Source organism: Marmota marmota, unplaced genomic scaffold, assembly GCF_001458135.2.
Source record: "Marmota marmota marmota unplaced genomic scaffold, marMar, whole genome shotgun sequence".
Taxonomy (NCBI): Eukaryota; Metazoa; Chordata; class Mammalia; order Rodentia; family Sciuridae; genus Marmota; species Marmota marmota.
The window spans coordinates 614,481-624,152 of record NW_026000001.1 but is presented as its reverse complement, the minus strand read 5'-3'; the positions used below and the strand labels follow the sequence as shown (position 1 = coordinate 624,152).

The window sequence follows — 9,672 nt, the reverse complement described above, 5'->3', positions numbered from 1 at the left end:
GGCGGGAGGACCTAGCTCCGAACCCGGCGGCGACTCACTGGTGCACCTCAGTTTTGCACTTTTCACTTGTCTAACGGAGGCAGCCATCCTCACCCTTTTGACTTGCTGGATGTGAGCATTAAATGAGAAGGCGCGTGGTTGCAGCAGGAGCAGTAAAATTTTATTTATCCAGGGTTCTTCGTGTGCTGTACACTCTCAGCCCTACCGAGGCTCTGGAGGAGGTCATCACCCACATTTCTTTCTTTCATGCGGTGCTGGGGATAGAACCCAGGGTCTTGTGCATGATTATGCAAGCACTCTACCCCTAAGCTACATCCCCAGCCCCATAACTCACTTATCATACATGGGAAATCGAGTCCCCGAAAACTCGGATTCAAGATCAAACAGTATTAAGGTGCAAAACTTACCAAAGCTCGAGCTCTTAAGAACCCCAGAGGTAAATGTTTTAGAAATCCCGCACTCGTGGCACCCCCACACAGTTCCGGGGTAGGGGCAGAGTATCTGGGCTCCCGCATCGCAGGACGCACGCGACAGATACAACACACATACACACACACACTCCACTCCACGCGACATCTCCCCCCGCCCCCGATATGCTAGGGACCTCCCCTTTAAAACAAGCTTAGTACAGATTCAAACCGTCTTTATTTCTACAGCAACATCTGAAAATAGCGACCACCTCATCCCTCAACTGGGGAAGTCCCTCCTGCCACCAGGGGCTGTCACCGGCCCTCCCGAGAAGCTGCAGGCGAGGGAGGAGGCGTGGCAGGATGGCTCAACGGGCGGTGCCTGGTCTGGGCCTGGCAGGAGGGGCAGTGCATAAGGCCGGGATGAGGGGCAGGGCCCGGCGGATGGAGGATGGGCTCGGGTTCAGACCCTCAGTCCTGGGGCACCGGGCAAGGCGCGATGGGACGCATCCCTCGGAGGCCAGAAGCGCGAGGAAGTCCAGGAAACCCTATGCGGAGGCGCCGCCCCTAAGAACACGGAGCATGGGAGATACCACCGCGCGGAATGGAGGTGATTAAGGCCTGGGCGGTACCACTGGAGAAGGGCGGGCGAAGGGAAGCCCAGGGAGTACATGGACTGAGGGGTGGGGCGCGGCCAATAACTTATTTCTCTATATACAGAAGCAACGGCCGGTGGGGGCGGGGATCGGGATGGAGGGCAAGAGTGCTGAAGGTTGGGCAGGTGCTTAGTGTTCTCCAGTCCAGGATCTGGGGAGGGCAGGACACCGAGTTATTTTGGAGACTCCAGCCAGCCCTTCCCTCTGGCCTGTATCCTAGGGAAGAGGGGCCCCTGCTGGAAGGAATAAATAAGGGTAGAGCTGGAGCTGGCAGGCCCGGCCTCCAGGGCTCAGGCTGAGATGACAAGGGGAGAGGTTACCCTGAGATTGAACAGAAAAGACGGGGGTTCTTGGGAGAGACAGGCAGGACAAGCAGCAGGCCCATGCGCAGGGCAGGGGGTAGGGGCTATGCCCGGTGGAGGCTCTGATGACTGGCTCCCCCTTCAGGATTAGCCCACCAGGGAGCTTCGACGGGAGAGGTCCATGGAGCTGGAGCTGAGGGTGCGGCTGTCAGAGAGACCTGTACCTCCAGGCTGTGGGCAGAGGGGTAGGTGACTCAGCCTTATGCTGCTGGGATTGTGCTTTCAGGCCCCAAGGGCCTGACCCAGCCATTCCTTTGTAGCAGACACAGCCTGTGTCCCCCAGCTGGGGAGAGGCAGGTCTGGCCCAAGGCCACACCCCAGTGTCTGACACTCCTGTCACTCCACGGTTACTATGTTGGCACTGGCCCTGTACATGTCCACCCCAGGGCAGGGGCTGTGTTCTCATCTGTCTCCCTGCTGTCCAGTCCAAAGCAGGCCTGGGACAGGGACAGAACATTGCTTAATCAAGAGACATGCTCCAGGAGAAGCTGGGCAGGAGCACTTGCAGACTTGGGACCCAGGGCAGGGGCCTGGGCCTCAACTGCCCAATGCCCAAGACCCTCTGCCCCTACCTGGACTGGCTCTTCCACGCTCTTGTTGAGGAAGTTGAGGGAACTGGCCCGCTTCATTCTGAGGGTAAAAGATGACCGGGATTTGCCCATGGTGGGATTGGTCGGGGAGGAGTCAGGTTGGGGCTGGGAAGGGGGAGGGAAAGCACATTTGGTAGTGGTGGTGCTGCATTTGGATCATGAGCTTATCTGGGGTTGTTGGGTAGTTCTGGAGAGGCTCACCCTGGGTGGGGGTTCACCTGGGGTTAGGGGTCTCCTGGGGGCCACCCCCTTGCAGCTTCTTCACCAGCATCTCACTGCTGCGCCTCAGAGCATCCCGGAGCTTCCCAAAAGAACCACTGCGCCGCAATGAGCCGCTGCCATCCTGTAAGTGACAGGTCAGTCTCTAGGCTACACTGGCTACACAGACTCCCAGGCCACCCCAGTCCCCACACTCACCCCACTCCACTCAGCTGTAGGCCCAGTCTCTTCGAGGTCAGACTCAGACCGAGGCCCAGCACTTCCAGCCACATCTCTGCTGCCACGGTGGTCTCCCCGCCCACCACTGCCATCTTTCAGCAGTTCTACCACTTTAGTCTGGCTTGCAGGGTCCAGGCCCTGAGAAAGGAGCAGGGAGCATAAGGCCCTGATTGGAACACATACAGGGCCTCCTAGATCCCCATCTGCCTTCCATCTGCATGGAGCCCTACCTGCTTGCGGCTGCGGCTGGCACAGTCCTCCAGGGTGTGCGCAGCTTCCAGCTTGCCCTGGCGCCGGTACAGGGCCCCCAAGCTGCGCAGGGTGGTGTTGACTGTGGGGCTGTGGACAGACAACAAAAGAGTTTCAAACTCCATATTTCTCTGACCCAGGGCCTTTCTGGCATCTAGTCCACACTGAGCCCTGAAGAACCACCCAGTCATTGAGAATCTAGCCTCTCCCATCTGTCCAGTCCTGTTCTAGCCCACTGGTATCTCACTTCTTGGGAGAATCACCCCAGGAATGGGGACCTGGCCCAAGGCCCTCATGGGATATTGCCACCAACACCAAAAGGTCTTGGTGCAGGAAGCTTCCTTGGGACAGGTGGCCTGTGACCTGGTACTTGAAAGATGAGCTGGCAGAGGAAAGGTGTGTGTCCTGGGGAGGGGTAAGAGGATAGAGTGTAGAGCCTGGGCCTCACCTCACCCTGGATGCAGTTTTCTGCTATCTGCTCTAATCCCAGCCTACTCCTGCCCTCACCTGTCAACCTTACAGGCTTTGTACCAGCTGCCATACTCCCCATAGGGGGCGCTGTCCCGGCGTTTATCCTGGGGGAAAGTTCAGTCAGTTGGGGAGGTGGGCGAAGGCCCTCCCCTCCAAATATCCCAGTCTTGGGCCTTCCCCAGTCCTGCTCACAGAGCTACCTTGCTCTCCTCCCGTTCCTCAGCATGCATCCAGATGGGCTTATTGTCCCCTGTGGGGAGAAAAGGGATTGTCACCAGCCTGCTGGATTGGATTGGGTTGGACTGGGGTCTGGGGAGAACAGGACTACCCAGGAAGAACAAGGATTCTGCTTTGCTGAATAAATGAACAACAACAACAACAAAAATCATCACTGACTCTCCTCTGGACAGAAATGAGCAGGACACAGGCCTGCATGCAGAGGCTTGTGACTGGGGCAAAGCAAGCGTAGAGGGCAGATCTTTACACAACTAGGACCAGAGCCCAAGACAAGTGGTAGGCCTAAAAGATGGATCAGCTTCTAGGGATCTGGGAGCAGGGAATGGCTGACCACTGGGGGCCAGAAGGTGATTTCTCAGAAGAGGGTACACTTGGGCCAGACCCTCAAGGTGAGTAGGAGTTGCCTGGTGGAGAAAGGGAAGACTGAGCAAAGAGCATGGGGCTTGCCAAAATATGCACAGCTATGGCTGTCCAGTTGGTAGGTGTGCTCCATGGGTACCATCCACAGGTGAGGCTGGGCCACCACCCAGACCTTAGGTGTAAGGGCTTGCCCAGTAGAGGTAGTATCCGAGGCATTCATGGCTGAGTATGCATGTGCTAGATGAGCTAGAGGCACATGGACTCACCATTGACAGAGCCAAACTCCTTCTCGTGAGCACGGGTGAGGATCTCCTTGTATAGAGTCTCTGCATCCTGGTATTTGCCCTGTTTCAGGTAACAGGAAGCCTGGAGAGGCAGGGCCCCAGGGAATGAGCAGAGTGAAGGGAGCTGGGCTTTCCCTCTTCTTCCTCCCTGTCCCCAACCCTCCATCTCTCCTGCTTAGACTCCAGCCTCAAGGTACCAGGTTGTTCTTGGTCTTGGCCACATTGGGGTCATCAGGCCCAAGGCGGGTAGCATAGATCTCCAGCGCCCTCCGGTAGTAGTATTCCACCTCCTCTGCTTTGCCCTGGTTCTGGCACAGCAAGGCCAGATTGCTGAGCTGCTTGGCTACATCTGGGTGAAACTTACCCAGGACCTGAGGTAAGAGAAGGGGCCAGTGGCTGGGCTAGGGGTGTCTGGCTAGTTCCCTACCTGCCCAGCGCTAACCCTGCTGGCTCCCACCTTTTCCCGGATCTCCAGGGCCCGCTTGCACAGTGGCTCAGCCTCTTTGTACTTGCCCCGCTTGCCATACAGAACTGCCAGGTTGTTCAGTGTTGCAGCCACCTGCAGGGGTAGAACATGGAAGGACCTGACCCTGGGCCTCACTTGGCAGGGACTTGGGGATCTGCAGGAAGTGGAGGACAATCCCCCCACAACCCATGCCCTTCACTCACAGCTGGGTGGTCCTTCCCCAGTGTCTTCTCCCTAATGGCCAGGGCATCATTGAGCAGGTGGGCAGCCTCCTTGTACTTGTTCTGGTCCCTGGGAGCAGGCAGGAAATGCTTAGGGTTGTCCTCCAGCCAAGGCCTGTCCCCAGGGGCCCATGATCCCTGCGGTCACTGATGTGTGGCATGATACTATGATTCAGTATTGGGAAGCCTGGGCAGCCCCTGCCCTCTAGGCACTTGGGGGCTTTGGCAATTCACTCACAACTCACCAGGGGCCCAAGCTTTCAAATGCACCCTGCTGTCTAGTCCCCAGTGCCCTGGTTTGTGTCACTCTTGTGTTTTGGGCCAACTCATTTTTCACAGAGTCCGTACCCAAGGCTGGGTACCTAAGCTGGACCAACTCCCTGCTTATGCCCAAATCTTTCTTCTCCACTAGATTGAGAGCCCCACTCCATGAAGGCCTTTCTTCTCTCTCAGCTGCCCCTTGAGGCCTAAGTCCTGGTCCCAGCAGGCATTGAGAGTTAGTGACCCAGGGCTGGAGTCGTCAGGAAGAATGCAGGTGCTCCCACGGATGACTGGCGAGAAAGGGCCCTCACCTATAGACCAGTGCTAGGATGTTGAGCATGGTGGCCACATCGGGGTGGTCATGGCCTGATGTCTTCTCCAAGTCCTCCAATGCCTGCTTGCAGAGTGGCACAGCCACCTCATAGCGGCCCTGAGCAGCGTATTGGATCACCAGGTTGTGCAGGGTACGGAGCCGTGCTGGTATTTCATAGCCTCCATGCTGAGCAGCCACATCCCCTCCTCCAGGGCTAGGGGCTGCAGGGCCAAGGGGCAGGTCAGATGTGCCATCTGCCCCTGGGCTGGGCTGGCACATGCCAGCTGTGCATTTTGCCCACCTAACATGTGGCCCTGGGCAAGTCATTCACCTCTGCCTCAGTTTCCCCGTATGTAGAATAGTCACCCCAGAGAAAATGGGTAGGGTCCTAGCTCCAACATTCCAAGCTGTATGTCCTGGAGCAAGTTCCCTAACCTCTGAGACTTAATCTTCCATCTGCAGAGTTAGGCTTCACTGTGTACTCAACATCCTGAGAGAGGCAAGCACAGCCCTGCTGGGCACTATCCTTCCTGTCTCTCCTCTGACCCTCAGAGCAGGCTGTGAGAGGAAAAGGAACTCTCCCAGTGGCCTCAGAGGAGCTAGTGGAGAGTAGGTGGAGTCAGGCCCGGTGGCTCCAGAGCTCTTAACTGTGATGTCTGCTGCTGGCAGAACTTAGAGGGTATTAAGATGCAACAGGGAAGACCTGCCTTTAAAGCACTAGTGTGCTGGGATGTCATTAAAAAAAGGGGGGAAAAAAGGCAAGAAAGAAGATAGCTGCCACCCCTCCCCATTTCCTGTGACTTCTGGGTCCCAAGGCCCAGGAATCAGCCTAACCCTTCCTTGCCCCAACCCAGAGCCAACTGCCCATCTGCACCTGGGCTCTGCTCATCCTCGTTGGGGAACAAGTCATCCAGAGAGTCTTTGGGAACATCCCCCTTCTCCTCCTGGGGAGGAACAAGGGACAAAGTGTCAGGGAGGGAGGCACAGGCAGCCAGTTGTCCCCAGCTGCCTCACCTGCCTGAGTCTCCTCGCTGGTTAGGACTCACATTGGGGGAGGTGTCCTCGTCCAGCTTTCGAATCTGGCTCATGAACAGCAGGTGTTGCTTTTCCTCCTCCAGCTGAGCCACTGCCTGCTCACTGCGTTGCAGCTTCTGCTGTGTCCCTGCCAGCTCCTCGCGCAGCCACTGGTTCTCCTGCACCAGCCGTCGCACTTGAGCCCGAAGCTTCTGCTTTTCTGATTCCACGGCACCCAGGTGGCTGGATAGTGCCAGGATCACCTGTGGTCAGCCAGATGCACATCAGAGCCCAGGCCACCCCCTGGGACTCCTGGGCTTGTGAAGAGCCAGTCCTGGCTCTGCTTGTGAGGAGCTGCAGGGCCTTGGGACTCAAGAGTTTCCCCCAACTCAAGGAAGATTCTCCCCTAGTCCCATAGTCCAAAGCTCAAACCCAGGAGGAGGTCCCTCAGTGCTACCTCTGGGATCCCTGAGATGCTAGACTCTCCTTTGTCTCTAGTGAGAATTGTACTTAACCCTCTGAAAACACAGCCACTCTACTACTGCTTCCTGCCCCAGGACTAGTACTTGCCCAAAGAACTCAGACAAGTGGCTGCCAAGTGATGAAAAGGCCTCATCCCAACTTCTGCTGAAGATCCCTCACAAGCCCTGAGGGTCTGTGGAAGCACAGAGGCAGGTAAGGGAATCCAGAGGCCTCAGCTCCACCTCCCCCCTCTCCCCAACCTCTGATTCCCTTCCTGAGCTTCCAGGCTCTTCCTGCCTTGGGGCCCTGGCATGGGCTCCACTCTCCTTTCTCAATATCTCATGGTCTTCCTCTTCCTGGTCACACTTTCCCTCCACGTGTGGCCTCCTTGCTGTGCTCTCCTGTTCCCCAACTGTGTGAGGCTTACAAGCCACGGGGAGTGGGACCCATGTGGCCATCTCTGCAACTGACAGCCAACTGGGAAAGGAATATGTTGCCCTTGCAGAGGTTAGGCAGTCTGAGATCCTGCTCTTTCTAATAGGTTAGCAAATGTTTAAGTGAAAGGTGTTTTCACAACCACAAGCTTTTAAAAAAATTCCCTAAACAACCTGGAAGTATATATAGCAGAGGCTATGATCTCTATTTTAAAGACAAGAAAACAAGATGATTCAACCTGCCCAGGATTCACACAGCCAGGCAGTGGCTTAGTCAAGATCTGGGGGAAACAAAACCCTTTCCAGAGCCAGGTATGGTGGTACACACCTGTAATCCTAGCAACTTGGGAGCTGAGGCAAGAGAACTGCAAGTTCAAGGCCAGCCTGGGTAAAACTTAGCAAGACCCTGTCTCAAAATAAAAATAACTAAGCACTTGGGATGTAGCTCAGTATTAAAGCACCCTGGGTTTAATTGCCAGTACAGGGGTGGGGCTTTCCCAGAGTCTAAGTCCTTGTGAGTCTCAATGCCTTCTGGACATCTCTGTCTGCAAATGGTCTTGACAGCCCAATTTACAAGGGACAAAAGAGAACTCCTGACCCACCCAGGCTGTCTTGTCCCTGAACTTGCTTCTAACACAAATCTGAGTTCTGCTGCCCCCACTCCCTTATTTCATCCCCACATCCTGCTGGACCTACCTCTAGAATATCTAGAAATGGGCTAGTTCTCTCCACCCTTATGGCCATCCCTTTAGTCCAAGTGCCCTCCCTCATTAGAATTTGAGCAGTGGCTTTCCAGCAACATGCTACCTGCTTCCATCTCTGATACCAGGTTTATTCTCCATATAGCAAGGGGAGTTTTTAAAACCTAAGTCTATATTTCTTGCCTGCTTAAAGTCCTTCCTGATTTCCTGAGAATAAAATAAAAACTAACAAGGCCATGAGTGTTTCCTGCCTTCTCCCTTTCTCCTTCCCCATGAAGCTCTAGTCACACAGTTCTCTTACTTCCCTCACAAGATCTTCCCTACCTCAGGACCTTTGTGCATGCAACTTCTCCCCCAACTCCCATTTATGGAGGCTGGTCCATTTCTTCCTTTGGGTCTTGGTTTAAATGTCCTTTCCTCAGAGAAATTATACCTGACCATTAGATAAGACCTCTGATTATAAGCTATCACAAGATCTTGCTCTCTATTCTTTAGAAAATTTATCACAATTTGTTACAATTAACTGTTTTTCTTTTTCTACCAGACTAGGGCAGGAATCTTGTTCTGCCTTGTTGAACCCTGTATCCCTGGCACTGACTTGTTGCCTGGCATATAATAAATCAGATAACTTAAAGTATTAATGTTACAATGAATGGGGGGGAGTATTTCCTTAAAAATCTCCTTTCTGTTCTCCTACCCTGTCTCTGGGTGGGAGTGAGGGTGTTCAAGGTCTCCAGGGGCAGGCTGGGGTCTCCAAAGTGCACTTCTTATCTTTAAAAAATATTTATTGCAGTCCTAGCATGGGGCTCAAGGGGACAGGTGGTTCTCTGCTCAGATACTGTTCCTACATTACCGAGATTCCTCTAGAAAACTCAACCCCTCCCATGACCTCCCACCTCGGCATCCCAGATGACCTACCTGGGCCTCCCCCAGCCCCAGCTCTATGGCCTCCAAGGAGCGGCGAAGGAGGAGGCAGCGTTCCTGAGAGCCTGGCTCGGCCTCGCTGGCCTCATGAGAGGCCAGGGGAGCGAGCAAAGCACGATGCTCCCCACGTAGGGTCTCTAATCCCTGGATGACGGCCTTGGTGCCCAGAACGATCTCATCCTGGCTCAGCTTCTCCTCCCGCGGAAGCACCATCGTGGCCATGGTCGCGCCGCCTGTGATGGCGAGGGGCGGGCAGGCGGGCACCGGGCCTAGGGCCACACCGCTGTCCACCCCAGATTTGGTAAACACCGGCGGTCCCGCGCCGCCTGGGTCCTTGGGGTGTCCGGATCTCCCAGCAGGCCGCCTGCACGGTGCCCGCGCTCGGCCTATAGGGGGCGCGCCAGGCTTGTCTTGGCCAGGCAGACGCAATGCGGTGCGGCCGGTGAGGCTGGACCCCGATTCCGACTCAGACCACCAGCTCTTGGCTGGCTTAGGCCGCCCAGTCTCGGGGCGTTCCCGGAACTCCTTCAATTAGGACACGGATCAGGGAGCCGTACGCGGATCGTAGGGGTTCACCCGGGTGCGGGGAGCCCCGGCCCCTCCGGGCGATCCGGCCCCAGCCCCAGGGATAGCCCCCTCCCCCACAGGCAGCCCGAACTGCGGAGCCCCTCCCCCAGGGCAGATCGTTCCCACGGAGACCCTCCGCGTAGAGAGAACTCAGGTCTCAGGTTTCGGGAATGAGCCTCTAGGCCGCGCCCACGACGACCCCTCCCATAGGCTGGTGGGACGCCCAACAGACCCTCCCTAGAAAAAGCCCAGCTC

General features: G+C 56.0%; 1 protein-coding gene across 2 annotated transcripts; it reads right to left on the bottom strand.

The window, feature by feature from the left end:
* Positions 1 to 626: 626 nt before the first annotated feature.
* Positions 627 to 9,456, bottom strand: Klc2 (kinesin light chain 2). Of its 2 annotated transcripts, XM_015503139.2 has the most exons (15): positions 8,845 to 9,453; positions 6,362 to 6,592; positions 6,190 to 6,259; positions 5,314 to 5,536; positions 4,724 to 4,811; positions 4,512 to 4,613; positions 4,252 to 4,425; positions 4,037 to 4,136; positions 3,374 to 3,423; positions 3,210 to 3,277; positions 2,684 to 2,792; positions 2,433 to 2,591; positions 2,234 to 2,358; positions 1,998 to 2,055; positions 627 to 1,596 (listed from the first exon to the last, which is right to left on the bottom strand). In XM_015503139.2, the coding sequence occupies exons 1-15, from the start codon at positions 9,070 to 9,072 to the stop codon at positions 1,513 to 1,515; spliced, it is 1,869 nt and encodes a 622-aa protein (XP_015358625.1). In that variant the 5' UTR covers positions 9,073 to 9,453; the 3' UTR covers positions 627 to 1,512. The 2 variants fall into 2 exon arrangements, with proteins under 2 accessions (XP_015358625.1, XP_048663624.1); XM_048807667.1 differs by lacking the exon at positions 1,998 to 2,055 and having other exon boundaries at positions 8,845 to 9,456.
* Between the last annotated feature and the right edge of the window lie 216 nt (positions 9,457 to 9,672).

What these genes read in the sequence shown, in the direction of transcription:
- Klc2 (XM_015503139.2), bottom strand. Translation starts at nt 9,072, where the DNA reads ATGGCCACGATGGTGCTTCCGCGGGAGGAGAAGCTGAGCCAGGATGAG. An exon ending in CCCTGGAGATCCGGGAAAAG is followed by an intron (nt 4,426 to 4,511) that starts GTGGGAGCCAGC and finishes CTCTTACCTCAG; the next exon opens with GTCCTGGGTAAGTTTCACCC. An exon ending in CCAGCCGCAGCCGCAAGCAG is followed by an intron (nt 2,592 to 2,683) that starts GTAGGGCTCCAT and finishes CTCCTTTCTCAG; the next exon opens with GGCCTGGACCCTGCAAGCCA.